Source organism: Eulemur rufifrons, chromosome 3 (assembly GCF_041146395.1).
Source record: "Eulemur rufifrons isolate Redbay chromosome 3, OSU_ERuf_1, whole genome shotgun sequence".
Classification (NCBI taxonomy): Eukaryota; Metazoa; Chordata; class Mammalia; order Primates; family Lemuridae; genus Eulemur; species Eulemur rufifrons.
The window spans coordinates 82,085,119-82,106,022 of NC_090985.1; the positions used below are offsets into that span (position 1 = coordinate 82,085,119).

Genomic DNA, 20,904 nt, shown 5'->3' on the forward strand with positions numbered 1-20,904 from the left:
TCTCTAAAAAAAAAAAAAAAAAAAAAAGTCTACAGACATATGTACACTCTCACACATATATTTTCCATATAATCCATAAATTCTGAATTAATAATTTAAAGCAAACTGTCACAAATAATTTTACACAGGGCAAGTTGTTTAAAATTTCAGTAAGCATTTTGTAATGAAAAACCAACTATGCTAAAAATATTGTTTTTATGGAAGACATTTTCTTTTTTTAATTAAAAAAGATCAAAATGCTCATTCCGGGTCAATAGGAGTTCCTTTAAATGTTGTCATTTTCATGAAGAGAAATTTTGGCACCAATGAATGAAACAATTGTTTTCATTATGAAAATCCTACCACCATTTGCATCTACAATTATTTCCAAGGCTTAAAGCCTGAAGCTGAATAAAATAATCTTTCAAAATCCAACTTCAATGTAGTTGACGTAAGCTTACTACTTTTTTTCTACAGCAAACATTTTCTAATGCTTGGGGTGAAAGGCAGAGGTATGGATTGTAGAAAGTGAGGATTTCATTATTAATGCTACGATCTCACACACGGAGAGAGAAATGTTAGTGTCCTTATTTTATGGTTGGAAAACCAATGAACTAGAGGGAAAGTGGCATGTTTAAGGACCTGGGGTGACAAATCCTTTTGGGGTCAGCCACAGAGCCAGATCTGGGCTCCTCATCCAGGAGTCCACTTCCATGAGAAGCTGGACTATGCCAAAGACTGTGCTGGAAAAACTCTTCCATTTCATTTTTGAAGTAAATTTTAAATTCAGGATATGTTCTTTGGAGAACTGAGTCTTGAGATTTAAACTACATGAAATTCCTTTGGTTTCAGTTGTGTGACACAGTATTCACTAACAAGTGATTTACTAAAATACATATTTCTTGGTCCTTGTCATGTAATGACAGAATGACATCAGCAAACTTAAAAGGCATGGAAAAGTTCCAATAATTAATACCGAGAGTAGAAATATTTCTGACTATGTTTTCACTCAACTGTCAAAGTTAGTTTTGTGGAAAATTAAATTCTTTGGAAATTAATAATATTGAAAATTTGAGTCTCACCAAGGCTAGCAACTTTATAAGTTCAGTATTAACATTTTAATGCTATTTCTAAGATTTATAAAGCAAGATTTTTTTAAATGTATGTCTGGGTAATTTTCAATGTTACTTAAAATTTTTATACCAGTAAATAAACTTTCTGTTCACACTTAAAAGCTCTTTACTTGTTTGATTAGAAAATAACCCAAATTTTCTGGACTGATCACAGAATAAAGACAATTTCACCAAAAACAAAAAATCCTTCAAAATTGATAGAAATAGTTACAATGACTACTAAGGGCAATAAAGCTATGATGCATTTATGGTTCCAATGTGTGTTATAACATTTAACATAATTGAGTTGTATAAAATCAGTTTTTCACCTTATGCATTTAATTTTTGGTGCATGGCCACTAATTACTTTCATATTGAAGTTATACTTTTGTTATTTCTATTCTTGAGAAAATTTCATAGGCTGGAAGCCTTAACTATTCCATAATGATTTTGAAAAGCTTGTTATTAATTTTAGCAAAGCCCAAGGAAACAGTTCAGAACTGAATCATGTAGTTCAAGTGATTAATGAAGAACCACAAGTTTTTATTTTCAAAGTGAAAGATCAAAGTATTTAAGACCTCTTGGCATTCTGTTTTAATGAGTACCTTAGCTTTAGGGTCCTTTCTGCAGGCACTTTACGATGATTTACAGGCTCCAGAATCACTTAACAGACTGATTTTCAAATGTGTACATGGAAAGTAATTTGAACAAAAATAAATATACCTAGCAGGAAAGAAGGGAAAAGAAATTAGGGATGATGGCCATTTAGAAGAGAAAAGTGGGAAAAAAAGGGAAAGAAAGAAAGAGTAGAAAGAGGAATAAGGTGAACTATAATCACAGAGTATTGCTTTGGTTGTTCTTATTCAAGAGTGTTATAACTGGGCATAAATAGCAATAGCAATAATTTAAATTGTTTGGTTTTCTTCTGGCATAAAAATTTTTATTAGCTGTCTTTTCTTAGTATGCACAAAAAATGATGTTAGTAAAACTGGTTTCTGCCCTGTAAGAATATTCTAGTAAAAGTTCATATAAACAACCACAAGTTGGCTTAGAAACCAAAGACCTGGGGAACTTGGCATCCTGAGGTCCAAACAATCCCATGATGAGCATCACGAAGGAGAAGTGAAACATCTATGTCAAGGTGGCAGAGAGAGACACGTTTACCCTCGCTCTCCCTCAAATCCCACTGAGGTTATGGGATTCACAAACGAGAATAAGTCCACAACGTACATGAGAAATGAGGTGGATGGAATCAGCCCAGAGGTTTTGAAGAATTTTTTTGAAGATAAAAAGCAAATGAGAATCTACTGATGGATGAACGAGACTAAAGGGACTTTTTTTTGTGAACAAGAAGAAGGTGGAATCAGAGAGCCATTCTCCCTAGGGTGGGGAGGTCCCACTGAGCACCAAACAAAATGAATAAAAAAATTCTCACTCCTAGAGATGAATCTGTGAAATTGAAAATTAAGGATAAAGAAAGACCATAAACCCTTTCAGAGAGAGAAAACAGATTATCTATACAGGAACAGGCGTCCCCGTGAGCAGACAGCAGTCTTCTCATCAGTGTCAGTGGATGCTTAAAGTCTGGTAGAATCAAGCCTCCAAGCTCGGAGGGCAAATGAGTGTGAAACTAGCATTCTAGAGCAGCCATGGCTAATAAAGTGTGAAGTCAAGACACAGACTTTCAGAGGTACGAGGATTCAGAAGCTTTATTAAAAGGTCTTAAATAGAACCTTTTTTTTCAGTTAAAGATGGAAGATTAAACACATGTATTTATGTCCCAATTCCCAATAAACTTATAGATAAAGGATTTTAAAAATTCTCCCCCCCCCCAAAAAAAATCCATATATAATGATAAGGAGGTCAAGAGAAAAAAAGCAGAAAAGAGATGACCGTAAAATTTCAGGACCAGAAAAGCAGAAGCTGTCTAAAAAGGGAGAAGAAAGCCAAACTCCTGCAGGGATGAATTTGAGTAAGCAAGGTCATTTACAGCTCCCTAGAAAGACTCAGGAACGAAAGGTTCCAAGTGTTTCCGTTAAGGGAATGGTTGATTGTTGTTACAAGAAGTTAGTGCCTTAGATCCCCTTCCTCATGCTGCAGCAAGTCAACAGCCCCATTGAAGATTTATGGAGGGGTCTCCAGATTGGAAACGCCAGTCGTGAGGACAGAAAATGGAGCCTGAGTCTCCATTCTGACTGGTGATCCCAGTTCCCTTTTCCATGTGCTCCGAGAATGCTGCAACCAGGGATGTGTATGACCCTCCTTCACTCCCTCTCTCACCCCCACACAAAAGTCTGCTACATTCATCTTGGAGGAAATGGATTATCTAAGAGAAATGACTATAGGTGTTGATAGTTGAGGGTCCCCCAGTGAAAGAACCAGGTCTATGTCTGATCACTATACGGGCTCACCTTTACCCTGATCTCTTAGTTAGTTCACGCTACTGTAACAAAAACATCATAGACTGGGTGTCTTAAGCAACAAATACTTATTTCTCATAGTTCTGGAGGCTGCAAAGTACAAGATCAAGGGACCAGCAGATCTGATGTCTGGTGAGGGCTCTCTTCTCGGTTTACAGATAGATGTCTTCTTGCTGTCCTCACATAGCAGAGAGAGAGAGAGAGAGAGAGAGAAGAGAACTAAAGACAGTGAGATAGAGAGAATGCACGTGTCTCTTCTTATGAGGGCATTAATCTCATCATGAGGGCTCTACCTTCATGAACTAATTACCTCTCAAAGGCCCATCTCCAAATACCATCACACTGGGGATAAGAGTTTCAGCATATGAATTTCAGGGGGACATGAACATGCAGTCCATAGCATTTGACATGCCCTATCAGTGCTCACAGAGCTTCAGTTAGCTTTTTCATTCCCGCTCATAAATATAAATGGACAGCATAGGACAACCAAACATTGGAGGAAAACCACCAACAAGAAAGAGAGAAACCAAAATGAAAGAGAAAGAAGAAATATAACAAAACTTAGAGGAAATGAACAATGCCAGGATCAGAAGAGATGAAATGATATCAATCATGAAAGACTGATAGGATGCCCCAAAAAAGGAACATTTAGAGAATTAAAAGCTCTCGGTATTAAAAAGTTTGATAGTCATATATAAATACTATGAAAATTTATAAGATAAAGCTTACTGACATTTTCCCCAGAAAGTATACCAAAAGAAAAAAGAAAAAAAGAGACAGAAATTAGGAGACAAAATATAAGGAAATTAGAGAATCAGTCAAAGAAATCCAACATCTGGATAATGGGAGTTCTCCAAAGCCCATTTAGTGCCTAGATCAATAGTTGGTTTTTTTTGTTTGTTTTTTTAAAGGCTCATACCAAGGTACATTACCATGAAATTCCAGATCATCAGATGGGAGAATATAAAATCTTTCAGAGAGAAAAAAGTAGGTCACATGGAAAGAATCAGTAGTTAGAATTGTATCAGATGATTTACTTAAAGCAACATTTGAAGCTAGAAGACAATGGAGCAATGCCTTTGAAATTCAGAAAGAAAATGTTTTCCAAACTAAAATTTTATATCCAGTAAAATTATTAATCAAATGGGAAGATAGAATATTTTCAGACATGCAAGATATAAAAATTTTTCATTCTATGTGTCTTTTCTGAGAAGGTTTAGGTGGAGGTGCTCTACCTAAATAGCAGTGTAAACCAGACAAGAGCATCGAGTAGGGAACACAAGCCAGGGGAGACACAACTGGGATCTCCAGGCTCAGATGAAGGGCAGTGTAAGCGTGACAGCTTGCAGCAGGCCCAGGGAGCCGCCAGACTACCTGGAAGCAGGAGGAGGGACGGCTCCAGGAAACAATGCAATCACAGAATGGCTGACATCTTCCAATGTGTTCAGAGATTTTCAATATGGTCAGAGAATTTGGAGACACGTAAGTGACAGGTACATAGAAACTACACAGCTCAGGTGTAAATAATAGTTACAGAATCACAATGATATAAACACTGACTACCGATTTAACCAAAAACTGACATAAATAAACTGAAAGAACTGAGGAGAAGCACGCGTGTGAGTGGAATGTGTGTGTTTGCATGTGGGGTGTGGCCGAGGGGAGCAGGCAGGACACCGAACCCCTCACACTGAGCAGTGGGAGGTCAGCAGGACAATAGCTCAAACTGAAAAATAATGAACAGCAGCAGGAGCATGTTTTTAATAAATATAAAAATCAATACCTGAGAAAAGAGCTCAAAGAGTTGCTTAGAGTGGCCTTTAGGGACCATTGAAAGGGGGTGGAAGGGAAGAGTGTTTTCCGTTTTAAGCCATATAGAACTATTTCAATTTTAAAATATGAACATGCATTACTTTCCTAAAGTTTTCAGGAAGAAATTGCGAATAAAAGCGTGATCAAAATATGAAGCAAGCTAAAATGTGGCATGATTTTGAGCTACTGAGGGAAGGAATGGAGAGAAAGAGAGAATATAATTACCTTGACACTCTTTGAGTTGTATGAATTTTATGATACAGGACTACATTTTTGGAGTCAATCACACTTCTAGGATCTAATATGAATAATATACTATATAATCAAAATGTAAGTTTATTGGCTTCTGATTTTTTTAATCCACCCATACATAAAGCACAAAATATTTAAATATAATTGATGGACAAGCTGTGAATGGTGAAACCAAAACAAAACCAACCAACCAACCAACACGACACAATCCTTAACAATGTAAAAGTAATAGCTAAGTGAGGGAGCAAGTGGGAAGCTGGGGAGAGGGGAGGTGCAGAGGAGTGGAGGGTCCTGACTTCCTCATTCTGTGTAGCAGAGCCCAGGAATTCCCTCTAAATTTGGTGCCATGAGAAAGAGAAGCTCGGGCAGGCCCAGTGGCTCACGCCTGTAATCCTAGCACTCTGGGAGGCCGAGGCGGGAGAATTGCTTGAGCTCAGGAGTTCGAGACCAGCCTGGGCAAGAGCTAGGCCCCCATCTCTACAGAACAATAGGAAAATTATCTGGGCATTGTGACACATGCCTATAGTCCCAGCTACTCGAGGATCTGAGGCAGGAGGATGCTTGAGCCCAGGAGTTTGAAGTTGCTGTGAGCTATTATGACACCACTGTGCTCTACCCACTCTACCTGGGGTGTCAGAGCAAGACCCTGTCTCAAGGGAAAAAAATAAAATAAAATAAATAGAAGGTTAGGTCAGCAGAAGAATGAAACTGAACAAAGCTTCACGGGAGCAGGCGGGGAGAGGCGGGCACAGCGCGAGGGAGCGAACCGCTGCAGCTCCACACCAGGGAGTTCCCGCGGTAGGTTTCAGCCAAGGTTCAGTGGCCAGTGAACGGCAGCATAAGCATGTTACTTAGAATGACAGTGAGCAGGGCCACCAGAGCGTGTGCAGCTACAAACCGTTAAGGGTGATGCCTCTAAAAAGTAGGATGGAGCAGAAGCCCTTCCATTTAGTGCCATTCTGTATTCTTCCTTTCTTTTTTAATGTTAGGATACAAAGAATGATCTGGAAAGATAGGGCTTTTAAAAACGGGTGTCAAGGGAAGCTGACGGAGGCACATTTTGCCTCTGTGCTCCTGCTGTGCTTTGTACACATGCAGCACTTAACCACAGTTCAGAGTCCCCTGAGACGTAATAAGTGTTAACACATGTTCAACCTTCTTCCTATTCCAAATTCCAAATTTATAACACAGAGATTTTTTTTTTTCAAAATTACTCATGATATGATTCCGTTGAATAACGGCTCATCAAAGTTGTTGGTGTTTGATCCACTTGGTAGTGGTAGAAAGGCTTGGGATTAGTGAGACGGAAACCTATTTGATGCCACTGCCAACTAACTGATCCCTAACCAGACAGAGGAACAAGCATCTCCGAAATAATGAAAAAACACACTTCAGTGAAAAATACAGTTCAATTATAGGTGCAGTTTGAGGAATTCCCGTACATTCTACCGTCCTGTGCCGCTGCGGAGCTACACTGGTGTCGAGATCACTGACCTGGACTTCCTTATAGTGAGCGCATCAACATGTGCAGGATAAAGGGGAAGAGAATTCTGCTTGAATAATGAAAAGTGTTAATTGTGGAATATTACCAAATAAATAAAAGTTCTGTCACTTGCCAAGTCGATTTTGGGCAAGTCAAAATACCTGAAGCTTGATTCCTCATCTGTGACATGCAATTCATGACACTGTTCTGCTTATGCATCAGGGCTTTGCAAGAATTGCATGAGATATTCCATGCAAAGCAAAGCACTATGCAAATTTCTCAAGGGTAAGATGGATGCAGTTCCTCAAAGACTCACGTAGAAAGGAAAAAATAATTTTCTCTTTAAATAATTATCTCTTGTAAATAACATAAAAACCCTGAAAAATTAGTACTCCTCCTTTGAGAGTTGTAGATCACATAAAATATCACATTTCTTTACTCAAATTGTCTTCTATTTTTGCCCTTTCAACACAGGGTAGATTTAAATGAAGATTTACTTTAATATTCAAAGTATTTTGACATACGAAGGGGGATGTGGGTGTGGGAGGAGGTAAGTTGGAAAAACTAAAAGCACCTTAAGTGCTGGTTATCAATTATGTGCTGGCTCTGAGCTCCAAATCTACCCTTCTTTGCCCTGCTTTGTGATAGCCAGACACGGGCTGGACTCTGTAAACATATCTTGACATGATAACTGTTCAGCTTCATTGATAAAGAGGGCTCTGGAATGATGGTGACAGGAAGACCATTCCCTCCTGGTTCCGGTTCTCTCTCACTGCCATCCAGCTGGGAAGCCATGTGGATGAGTTCCCGCTATGCCCCCGGCCACCTCCCACCCACCTACATGCCCGGGCATGGTGTGTTGCTATTCCAGATCAGCTCCGGCTGCACCCTCGGGCCAGTTTCTTCCCCACCAACAGGCTGTGTTCCAGCACTAGGCAGGTCATCTTCGGAGAGGTCTGAATTTTAGCCTTGGAGGAACAGGGGCCCTTTTACACTCCACACTTCCTTTATTGTCCTCTCCACCTCATCTAAGGGGTCAGAAGTCAAAGCCCAAGGCCAGACTGAGGTAGGAATAATTAAATGAGGACACAGAAAGACTATATTCCTAGGGGAAGATTAAACCAGAAATTAATCCAAACCCTCCTTCTCCTCAAGGAACTGTGGGAACATTGTATTTGGCTTAACTAAGAGGTTGTCGCCAGTCACCTATCCTGTGCGTTTGCAGCCTGAATTCTCACTACCAGGCTGGTTGTGAAAAAGCAACCTGTTAATTTACTTTAAAAGTGGTTCCAAACTTGGAAACTTCCAAACCTGGGGGGAAAAAGAAATAAAAGAAGTTCCCAGATTCAGGAGTAATTGCCCGCCAGAATGAAGTCCAACAAATTTTAACAAAAGGAAACAAAATCTACAACTCAACAGCAGGGGTCAGCAAACTATAGCCTGTAGGCTAAGCCTAGCATGCTGTTTTTGTAAATACAGTTTGATTGCAACACAGCCATACCCATTCATTTATATATTGTCTATGGCTAATTCCAAGCAGGGTACACAGAGTATGGTCCACGGGGCCTAAAATATTTACTATGTAGCTCTTTACAGAAAAAGTTTGCCTATCCCCTGCCTTAGAACATTAACATTTAATGCAGTTATTGATGTGGTTGGATTTAGATGGACCATCTTCTTTTTTCTATGAGTCCCTGTGGTTTTGTTTTTGCTTCCCTTCTGTTTTTGGATTATTTGAATAATTTTAGTATCCCATTTTAATTTCTCTATTGCCTATCTGTATTTTATTTTTATTTATCTGTATTTTTTTAAAAAATGGTTGCTCTAGGGATTACAGTATGCATACCTAACATCATGCATGGTTAATATTATTCCTAATGTTACACTTCATGCAAAATGTAAAAGCCTAGCAGCCAGAAACTGGAAATAACTCTGGGAGACTGAATATATAAGCGGACAATGGGCAGACCCCATGTGACAATAGAACCCTGACCCACAACCTCTGCAGCAACCAGTCCTGAAGGCAAGCCACAATCTCTGCAGTGATCCTCTCAGAATGGTCAGGACTTAGTCAACAACTGCATTACATTTTAATGTTTTGTCCCCACTTCCAATTTGGGACCAATCAGGGAAAGCCAAATATATTCCCTCAATCACATAAGACGCTTGCCCCTAGTTGGTCAGCCTCTTTCTCATGCCAACACCCTACAACCAGAGCATGACTGAAGCCTTTCCCCCGTTGTCTTGTATTCATCATAAAGTATTTTCCCACTATAAACATGTCTGTCTTTGAGTCTCTGCCAAACACAAGAGATTGTGGCTGATTCCCTTGCTATAGCAAGCTCAGAATAAATAGTCTGTTCTCATTTATTTTCACAACTTTATTTTTACAACTCAAATGCTTACCAATAGCATAATAAATATCATATAATGGTTTATGGTGTGGAAATAAACTACAGCTACATACGATTTGAATTGTACAAACATATGTAGAGTGAAAGAAAAGATGGCAAAGAATACATACAGCATTTCACTTCATTTCCTTAAATGTCACAAGTCCAAAAGAACAAAACAAAAGATATTCTTCCAGCCTTTGCAGATTCATTCTTAGCCAGGTCACCTACAACTCTGCCTTAGCCTTCACCTCCTGCTTACATGGAACCTAAAGACCAGTCAGAGGTCAAGCCTAGGTCTTTTCTGAAAATGTGTCCAGTCCTGGGCATGTGTGTGCACATCCAGTCTTCCTAGTATACATGAGAGCCCTTCAGAGCCCTAACAATCTTCCTTCCCAGGCTTTTTGTTCTATTTGCTGCATGCCCCATCTGCTATCCCTGGTCCCAGGTTGCTGCAGATAGTGTCTTTAAATGCTTTTGACAAAAACGCTGCTTGTGAGGTTAGTACAGTCTAGAGAATAGTCCAGTCTGGAAAAGGCAAAACAAAGGCAAATCTCTGATGTGGACCTGAAGGAACTGCCAGACAGACAGGTCAAAATGCACACCTAAACTTCTATGAGAACAAGATATATACTGCCCCCTCTGGCACCATCAGGCTGCACCAGGAATGCAGGCCACAGCTGCTGCCGAGCGTTAATGAAAAACAGTAGGTGGGGAAGTAAAGACACCAAAACCCGTTTACCAAAATTTAATAACCTCTTCCTTCATTAAGCATTCCCCTGGTTGTTTTTATTAGATACCAGAGTTCCAAAAAGTTGATTCTAGGTTTTTGCCAGCTTTATTAGTTGCTTCATTGGAGAGATAAGATCTTTGGAACTCCCTACTGTGCCATGTTTGCAAATTTTGGTGATTTATGTGTTTGAAATGAGGAAGCTGACTTACAAGTCTGTATTGACTAATGATGCCAGCTTTGGCACTAATCATCAAAATGTCTGCAAGAAACACAGCAACAGTATCTTGTTGTGTAACAGGACAGACTCAGGAAACATAGCATAATAAATTATCCATGTCTCTGTTTACTATATATACAGGGCAACATAAATTCAGGAACAATGAGAAAAGTAATTGTATAAAACTTTAATAGGAAATGGAACAGAGATTACAAAATACTATCATTTCAGTTTTTATGCAAACACTTCAATATTTTCACTCACTTGTTAAACAAAGAACATATAACTGGAAATGCTAAATAATTGTTGATCTAAAAAATAAAATGTTGGTGAAAACTCAAAATTGTCTAGTACGTAAGGTACATAAAACCCTATTATTTACCGTGGATGTCAAGATGATCATGGTTAATACCAATTTAAGCATTTACAGAATAGTATTTAGCCCCAATATCGATACATTAAATGAAGGTATCAGAGAACCTGGTATTTATGGCATCAGGTTATAAAGAAACTTTATTCAACACCATCTTTGTCAAAGTTAACACTGGAAACAAAAGTCAAATTATTCCTGAATGAGACACAAAGCTCTTCTTGTTAATAGGACAAATTTTGTCCTATGGGTATTACTATTTTCTAGTTTTTTCCTTTATACGAAACTATTAAAGGAAAACTATATAAACTATTAAGGAAAACTTAAGTATGCTATACTTATACATTACTTTGTAAATTTATCATTCTGTTAGTAAATATCTTAGTAATCAAGTGGTATAGTAAAGCCATAAATCAAGTCATTATTTCATATCAAAGGACTATTATACAATGATTTAGAAAATTCATTTTTTTTTTATAGAAAATTTATTTTTATGTGTGTTACAGGGTTCAGGTCAACCCACAGACACAGAACAGGTTAAGAGAAATATTATTTTTTTCTCTTACCAGTTTTTAATTTTTTTATTGGAACAGGACTTGAGGATCGTGATATTTCATGTGACAAGGTTCAACAAATATACATTTTATCAAAATAAAAAGATTCTTAAAGAATACAATGATGACATATAATTTTACTCTTATAGCACAAACCCTCATATTGACTGTCACAGAAAAATACTCTAATGCTTTAAACAAAAATGTTAAGACACATTTAATGACCAGCAAGTTTCAAACAAAATGTAGTGATCAAAATATTTAACTGTCCCTTTATCAAGCTTTACAAACACATTCAGTCTTCACTGTCTGAGCAAATCAGTTTTAGTTTCTTCATAGTCCTCCATCTGTCTTTTAACATGACACTTGTGCGATTGTTGAATTTATAATGTAATAGTATTTTAGACCAGTTTCCCTCTCCATATTTTCTCACGCCGGATCTCAAATTCTTGTCTTCTTCCCAAAGCCATGCCTTTTAATAAAAAGTAAAGCAGTTATTTATAGAAACAATTATTTGAGAAGAATATACCTATAAATGCAACTGTTTTTTATCAAGATAATACTTACAGTTTCTTAAAGACGGAATATTTCTCCATACATTTCTTAGATTTTTATAAGATCTTATATTTATCATTATGATATTTTTAAGGGTCATTACTATTACTGTCCATTTTATATAAGCTCAGCTTGCCAAAATCAGACAGCTAGAAATTGACAGGTACACGCCAACCCAATCTGTCTGACTTTAAGCCCACACTGTCTCTTTGGATGCTTTTCTTCAACTGTTAATAGATTGGTATTTATTAATCCACCATATCTATCAAATAGAACATATGAATGTTTAGTACTCCATTAATGAACTCGGTGAGAACCCTGTTCTACCTATGTTGGAGAAATATTGTATACACGTATGAAACTCAAATCTCTAAAACAGATTTTTAGAAACATAACTAACATAAATTATTTAAAAACATACAATTTTTTTTTTTGAGACAGAGTCTCATTCTGTTGCCCTGAGGAAACTACCATGGCATCAGCCTAGCTCGCAGCAACCTCCAACTCCTGTGCTCAAGTGATCCTCCTGCCTCAGACTCCCGAGTAGCTGGAACTACAGGTGCACACCACCATGCCTGGCTAATTTCTCTATTTTTAGTAGAGATGGGGTCTCGCTCTTGCTCAGGCTGGTCTTGAACACCTGAGCTCAAATGATCCTCCTGCCTTGGCCTTCCAACGTGTTAGGATTACAGGCATGAGCCACCTTGCCCAGCCAAAAAACATACAATTTTATGTTGGGAGAAAATGGCTAAAAATTCTTTTAAATCAAATTTAATACTATATACAGAAAAATTACTGATAACTTGGCATTTTTCTATAGGTGACCAACAAAATTGCTTCTGTTGGCATACTAAAGGAGTGATTTGACCATCTCAGTGATTATTTACTGTGTCTAGACTATGAAAAATTCCCTGGTAGACTTGCACATTTTCCTTAAAACTCTAGTTCATCACCTTATACTCATTTGGATGGTTGCTATTAAAAAAACAGAAGATAAAAAGTGTTGGTAAAGATATAGAAAAATTGGAACCTGTGTACACTATTGGTGGGAATGAAAATGATCTGGCCACTATGGAAAACAGTACGGCAGAGTTCCTTGAAAAATTAAAAATAGAACTACCATATGATCCAGCAATTCCACTTCTGGGTATATGTCCAACAGAATCAAAAACAGAACCTTAGAGATACTTGTATGCCCATGTTCACACCAGAATCATTCCCAATAGCTAAAATGTGGAAGCCACCCAAGTGCCCATCAATGGAGGAATGGATAAACAAAATGTGGTATATACACACAATGGAATATTATTCAGTCTTAAAAAGGAAGAAAATTCAGACACAGACTGCAACAGGGATGAATCTTGAAGACATTATGTATGTAAAATATGTTAGACAGAAAAGGACAAATAATGTATGATTTTACTGACATGAGGTGCCTAGAATAGTCAAATTCACAGAGATAGAAAGTAGAAGCCGGCACAGTGGCTCATGCCTATAATCAATCCCAGCACTTTGGGAGAGTGAGGAGTATCACTTGAAGCCAGGCACTTGAGACAGCCTAGGCACATATACAGACCCTATCCCTAAAAAAAATTTTTAAAAATTAGCTGAGGCAGGAGGATCACTTTGAGCCCAAGAGTTCGAGGCTACAGTGAGCTATGACTGCACCAATGCACTTTAGCCTGGGTGACAGAGCAAAACCCTGTCTCTCTTGTAAAACTACAACTGCAGAGTTGTAGTTTTACAAGATGAAGAGTTCTGTGGATAGATGGTGGTGGTAGCACAATACGAAAGTGTTTACTGCCACCAAACTATACATTTAAAAATGATTAAGATGGTAAATTTTATGTTATACGTATTTTACTATAAGAAAAAAAATCCAGTTGTCTGATGCAATATTAGAAGAAATTCAAGGTGGTCTGAAGAAGACAAACATGAGATGAGAACTGTCTTGTGTATGACTTAATTCCATAAAAACTGGCAGTGACCATAACCAAATCCCTTGTAGAAGTTTGTTTCAGCTGCCTTAAACCTGATTCCTCTGCTCTTGTGGCTTGAGCCCAAAATATCTGGTCTCTCCTTTGCCTGTGTTTGCTATTGCTTGTCTGTAGTACACCTATCAGCAACTGTACTGCCTACGAATGCATGGCTACCCATCTCTAGACAAAGACTGACATCCTCGTACTGACCATCTGTTACTGACTGACCCAGCCCCCGCTCCTACAAAGCCTCACTACACTGCTTGTTATTAACTGACACAAAACCAAAAGAGATGTAAATTTTGCATGTATGGGATGACTGATTAAAAGTACTTTTAACAGTAAGTTATTAATCTTTGGGGTCATATAAATCTTTGAAAATGTGATGACAGCTATGGATCCACCCCCCAGAAAAGTGTAGTTAAGAGTGTAGTTATCTTAAAATTTTACATAAAATTTTGGAGACCCAGTAGATTCCCCTTAAAAAGCCTATCAATTCCATGGTTCCCAAGTTAACAATTTCTGTTGTTTTAAGAAGTTGTCACACATTTATTCAGCTTTAAAAAGTAGCCTTTGGTTTATGCAAATACCATACATATACAGCATTGTTTTCTTGCTTTTATCTAAGTTCTATTACTTTTAACAGAAAGCAAGATATATGATATACAAAAACCTCTTTCTCTCAAGAAATTAATCATTTTCTGTTTGAATCCTATTTAGGTTCCTGAGTACAGTAAGTTTAAACAATGTTTTCCAGTGAATTACCTACCTCAGAGGTCAGCAAGCTACTGCCAAAATCTAGCCCAAGGCTGTTCTTCTACAGCCCAGGGGCTAAAGATCATTTTTACATTTTAAAAAGTCATTGAAAAAAAAAAAAAGAAAGAAAATGACTAGGTAACAGAAACTGTTTACGTCACACAAGGACTAAAATATTCACAATCTGGCCCTTTGTAGAAAAATTTTGTTGACCCCTAATCTAGAGGAACGTTGTTAATTTTCTCAGAAAAGATTAACTGAACACAACCACAGGGTTTAGAGTTAAGTATTTCATTTTTTATTCTACTGAAAAAGAGCAACTTTAGCTTGATATATTGTTACTTCGTGACTGATTACGCCTTGATTATTTTGTTTGATCTGAATGTTTTCAGTCTTTGCTTAATTTCATCTATAAAAGAGTCTTAAAAACATTATATGGGGCTGGGTGAGGTGGCTCACACTTATAATCCTAGCACTCTGGGAGGCCAAGGTAGGAGGATTGCTTGAGCTTGAGTTCAACACCAGCCTGAGCAACGACGAGACCCCATTTCTACTAAAACTAGAAAAATTAGCCAGGTGTGGTGTGAGCCTGTAGTCCCAGCTACAAAAAAACAAAACAAAACAAAACAAAACAAGAAAAACAAACACCAACCCCAACCCTCCCCCCCCCCCCAAAAAAAGGCATCATAGGGAATAAGCAATCATATGGCAAATAATTAACACTGTAATCTTTAAAAGTGTAGAGCTTAAAGAGGCATAGTAATCACGGGTGCAACTCTTATTTTCTCTAGATGAAGTTGAATGAGCAACACGATTGGCCTGTCAACATCAGATCAGAAAGAGAACATAAGGGCAGTACAATTTCAAAAGTATACTGCTTTGCTTAAAACTCTTAATTTCTCCATTTCATACATTTAACTGATTGTACTAGATTCCATTCATGACACACAACTAAAAAAGAGCTTAAGATGATAAATTTCTTGGACATAAAACCCATGTCCTTTGTCCCATTATCTTTTCTCCTTTGCTTTTCTTGAAAAATAAAAAATTAAATCAATAAAAAAAAAATCATCAAACACTAGCCATGCCAATAGCCTAAAAAGATACAAAAATCCCATAACAAGTTAAAATGTACCAATCTTTTTCTTTGCTAAGGCCAGAGAGTTTGTTTATATAATTTATGTCTGAAAACTGCACATCCAGTCTAATGACTTTTTTGGGTAAAAAATGCTCTATAATGCCTTTAAAATGATACCCTTTATAGCAAAAGAAAATACTGTTATAGTAATTCTCATTGTATACTCTTTGTGGAAGAAAAGCCCTCAATGAAAGGTATTTATTTTTCTTCTTGAATGGAATACATTTATCAAAGGAAGTTTCTTTAAACTGTGGTAAGGCGGACAGAAATACCTTTGTCTGTTTAACAGACAAATGTGGCAAAGAGAAAACTGTCTATTTAGACATGGACTACTGCAATGAAAAATTTTTTAAAGAAACAAAGGCCTTAATACAAAATAAAATAAAGTCTGTCGCTCATCTTCTAAACAAGTATTCCAACAAAAAGCCAACCATGGAAAACCAAAAAATAAAACCAGATACTTGTGCTAGCCACAGAATTCTTTTTTTGGCATGGAAAGTGATAGATGATATCACCTATACTACGGATTATGTGGTCGATATCCTACATTTTGTTTTTCATAGAAAAGAAAAGAGAGAGAAAAACTGTTTTCTTGCTATGTATCTATAAGTAACATATACAATCTCACTTGGAGTTGTTGGCAGAAAAACTACAGGGAAAGATCAATTGTACGTATGAGGCGGACTTCTGGTTTCTAGTGTGGCATGTGAAGAGTTTGAAAATCACTCCAGTCTCCACAAGAAAACAGCTGAACAAACTGAACATCAGTAATTCTTCTTAGATCCATTAGTGAATTAACGTCACAAAGCAAACTGTTGCCCTGAACACTAGAGAGACAGGCAGTTACACAGAATCAGGAATTACCAGGAGCAGAGACTTGCAGCTAGAGCCACAGTATTGGTAGGAGAAATTAACTGGGATTGATGAACTGATGGAGGCTAAGTGTGGAAGAACTTAAGAGTTAAAAACTCCAGGGGCCCAGTCTTCACAAAGCCCACACACTTTTCTGAGGTCTTGTGTGTGTGTGTGTGTGTGTGTGTGTGAGAGAGATAGGGTCTCACTCAGTCACCCAGGCTGGAGTGCAGTGGCATGACAACAGCTCATTGTAACCTCAACCTTCTGGGCTCAAGAGATCCTCTTGCTTCAGCCTTCAGGGTAGCTAGGATTACAAATGCACACCACCACACCTGCCTAATTTTTTTATTTTTTGTAGAGACGGGGTCTCGCTATGTTGCTCAGGCTGTTCTCAAACTCCTGGCCTCAAGTGATCCTCCCATCTCAGCCTCCCAAAGTGCTGAGATTATAGGCGTGAGCCACCACGCCTGGCCACTTTTCTGAGTTTTATCTCCAGGAGCCCCACGAGGTCTCAGCGGGAAGATCAGACAAAAATCCCTTCCTGTTTCTAACAGGGGGAGGAGAAAAGTAGCCATTTTGAAATACTCCCAGAACATTCTGTTCTCCTTAACAAAAGCCTGCCTTTAAGAGAAACTAATTTTGCCAGAACATAACCCTGGACCTTTACAAGAGCCTCACTGACCTGTGGAAATACCCAATTGCAGCCCCCTCTAGCCTTCCTGTCTCACCCAAGGGGTGGTGGTAGTGGGGGCAGTAGACTGAAAAGTACTTACAAACATCACAGCCCAGGACACAGGCTCACTAAAAGAGTGAGACTTATACAAAGGACTATAGAATGCTTCCCTTCCCCCTGCCTTACCACCACATCAGCCAGGATCCTGGGGGTTGCATCTGAAAGAGGTACCTCGGACCCTTAGTAAGAAGCAGTCTCTAAGGAAACTCAAGACAACGAGAGACAAAAACAAGGACAGGAGAAGAACTTTTAGCCTGTGATACCTACAACTATAGCAAATAATAAACACAGACTAACTCCTAGCCAAATAAAGATAAAACCTCATGCTACAGGCCCATTTACCTAAGTTCCTTTTACTTGATACATTATGTCCAGCTATCAACAAAAAAAATTATAAGCATGCTAAAAGGCACAAAACAATCAGAAGGGACAAAGCAAGCATCAAAACTACACTAAGATACAGCAGAGGTTTTGGAATTGTCAGACTTGGAATTTAAAATGACTAATTAATATGCCAAGGGCTCTAATGGAAAATGCGGACAACAGGAAAGAGCGGATGGGTAAATGTAAGCAGAGACAAAAACCCTAAGGAAAAAATCAAAAGGAAATGCTTGAAATCTACAAAATAGTAACAGAAATGAACAATGCCTTTGATGGGCTCATAAGATTACTAGACACACCTGAGGAAAAAAATCAGTGAGCTTGAAGATATGTTAATAGAAACTTCCCAAACTGCAAAGCAAAGCAAAAAAGAATGGGGCAGGCGCGGTGGCGCATGCCTGTAATCTTAGCACTCTGTGAGGCCAAGCTGGGAGGACTGCTTGAGCTCAGGAGTTTAAGATCAGCTTGAGCAAGAGTGAGACCCCGTCTCTACTAAAAATAGAAAAATTAGCCAAGCATGGTGGCGCACGTCTGTAGTCCCAGCAACTGGGGAGGCTGAGGCAGGAGGGTCACCTGAGCCCAGGAATTTGAGGTTGCAGTAAGCTAGGGCACCACTGCACTGCACTGTATTCTACCCAGGGTGACAGAGTGAGACTCTGTCTCAAAAAAAAAAAAAAAGACTGAAAAAATAAAGAAAAGAACATCTAAGAACTATAGGACAATAACAAAAGGTATAACACGTTGGAAATATAATGGGAATACCAGAAGAAGGAAGGAAGGAATAGAAGATTTGAAGTAATAATGGCGGAGAATTTTCCAAAATTAATGACAGACACCAAACCACAGATCCAGAAAGTTCATAAAACACCAAGAAGGATAAAAATAAAAAAAATCTACATTTACATACATCATATTCAAACTGCAAAAAAAATCAAGCACAAAAAAAATGTATGACCTGTAGTTGCATGTGGTAGCATAATGTTGGCATTTCCCCCTTCTCCTTTGAGAATTCACCCAAGAACCACAAGGAAAGAAAGAAAATCCCAAACTCTGAAAAAAGTAGGAGACATCTGTAACCTGAACCATAATATAGGTGGAAGTGGAACATAATCAGTGCCAATCGAAAAAGGATATGTGAGGAAACAGGGGCATAGGCATTTTGCCTACAGATCTCAGAAAGCCTGAGGTGTATACTTTCCCAAAGTAAAAACACACTCTGAGATGCACACCCTAAATCCCTGATCTGCAACAGCAGGAGCTCCCCTTAAACCTACTAGAGCTCCAAAGGACAGAAATGGTGGGACTAAGACTAAACTAAGACTAAAAAAGGAGGCCAGGTATGGTGGCTCACACCAGTAATCCTAGCAATCTGGGAGGCTGAGGCAGGAGGATCGCGTAAGCTCAGGAGTTCAAGACCAGCCTGAGGAACAGTGAGACCCCGTCTCTAAAAAAAAAAAAAAAATTAAAGAAAAAGAAGAAAAAAAAACAAAAAATAAAAAAAGACTAAAAAATGTACCACACAGACAAGTAGTATTTGCAGGAAGCAAATCAAAAGTAGGAGTTGCTATGTTCACTGGGGGAGAAATAAAGCCCCAAATAACCTTAAACTTGAGTCACAGGAGATATCCCTAATAGCCTGCACCATGACCCTAGCTGCAACACCTCAATATGAGCCATTTGCAAATTTGCTTGTTATTAAAAAAAAAAAAAATGTCTGGGCACAGTGACTCATGCGTGTAATCCCAGCATTTTGGAAGCTGAGGCAGGAGGATGGGTTGAGGCAAGAAGCTCAAGACCAGCCTGGGCAACACAGCAAGACACCATCTCTACAAAAAATTTAAAAATTAGTCCTAACTATTTTGGAGGCTGAGCCAGGAGGATCACTTGAGCCCAGGAGTTTAAGGTTATAGTAAGCTATGATCGTGCCACTGTACTCCACACTCCAGCCTGGGTGAAAGAGCAAGACCTTGTCTCTTTAAAAAACAAACAAAAAATAACAAAAAACCCACCTTAAATTTAAAAAAAGTTCTGGCCACAATAGAATAATGTGGACCAGATTTATCTACCTGCTGTAAACAACTAGAAAATCAGATAAAAATGAAATAATGGTTTCAGATTCTGGACAGATGACACAGGACTACACTTACTGAGAGGGGAAGTAAATGAATTAAGCCCTAAAACTGACTTTCCTTGATAAAATTTTATGATCGAAGTATAGAAGAATCTTATTTAATTGGGATCCCTGTTAGAAAGATTTAAATATAAAAGCTTACGATGTGGATATAAGTGTCACCTTACCTCTGATGAACTGACTTTATTTATGATGGTATAATAGTAATTTTAAATAGCTGTCAGTATCAATACCCAACTTAAGACTATTTTAAAAATGTGGATATTTTCTTGGAATACTGAATAGGCTGATTAATCAATTAATCTAAGACAGCAATATCAAAGATGGCAAAGAGAAAATATTTTATATTCAAGACTTTTTAGGGTTGAAAGAAAATAATGTGAAACAACCACAATTATTCAAGTCATAACTTTAATGTCCACAAGTATTATTCAAATACAATAAAGAACAAATACCTGTTTTTTCCTAGATCGTTGTTTCTTAGGAGTTACTTCTTGATTCTTTGAAACATGTATTCTCATGCTTTCAGTGGCTCTTCTCTCTTTTATCATTCTTCCATCTGAAAGTACAAGTAACATTATCAAAAATTGTTTCACATAAAAGGAAAAGTAGAAATTATTTTTAAAGATTATCATGAAATTCCCATTTATTTTTTAGCTATTGTAAGAAAAAGAGTCTACATTTAAATTTTTCCTTCAAATCTGGAAGCAGCACAGTATAGTGCAAAGATCAGTCTTTGAAAATCAGAGGGGGAGTGGTTTAAGTCTTGACTCTTATCATGTCTTTAAACAAGTCATCTTACTTCCCTGAGCCTATTTTTTCATCATCCGTTACAGAAAGGAAAAATATTTATCATACAGAATCGTTGTTAAATTTTCTTAAGATAATATTTAAGGAGTACTTGACACAATATAAGAAGTATAACCCTTTCTTCAATTCTTCTTTCTTATTCATAGTCAATTTGGTAAGATAAGAAATAAATGTATATATTAACTGAAAAGAAATAGAACTGTAATTATTGAAAGACAATTGTTTAGATAGAAAACCTAAA

General features: G+C 37.8%; 1 protein-coding gene across 10 annotated transcripts in view; it reads right to left on the reverse strand.

The window, feature by feature from the left end:
• Positions 1 to 11,421: 11,421 nt before the first annotated feature.
• TERF1 (telomeric repeat binding factor 1) overlaps positions 11,422 to 20,904 on the reverse strand; it is a 41,601-nt gene continuing 32,118 nt past the window's right edge. For 4 of the 10 annotated variants that reach the window (XM_069466366.1, XM_069466364.1, XM_069466363.1 and 1 more), the window contains 2 exons: positions 20,309 to 20,392; positions 11,422 to 11,797 (listed from right to left, as the gene is read on the reverse strand). In XM_069466366.1, coding sequence (XP_069322467.1) covers positions 11,621 to 11,797; positions 20,309 to 20,392 — 261 coding nt within the window. In that variant the 3' untranslated portion in view covers positions 11,422 to 11,620. Of the gene's footprint in view, positions 11,798 to 20,308; positions 20,413 to 20,711; positions 20,824 to 20,904 lie in introns of those variants that run through there. The other 6 variants (XM_069466360.1, XM_069466358.1, XM_069466359.1 and 3 more) reach the window with 4 other exon arrangements.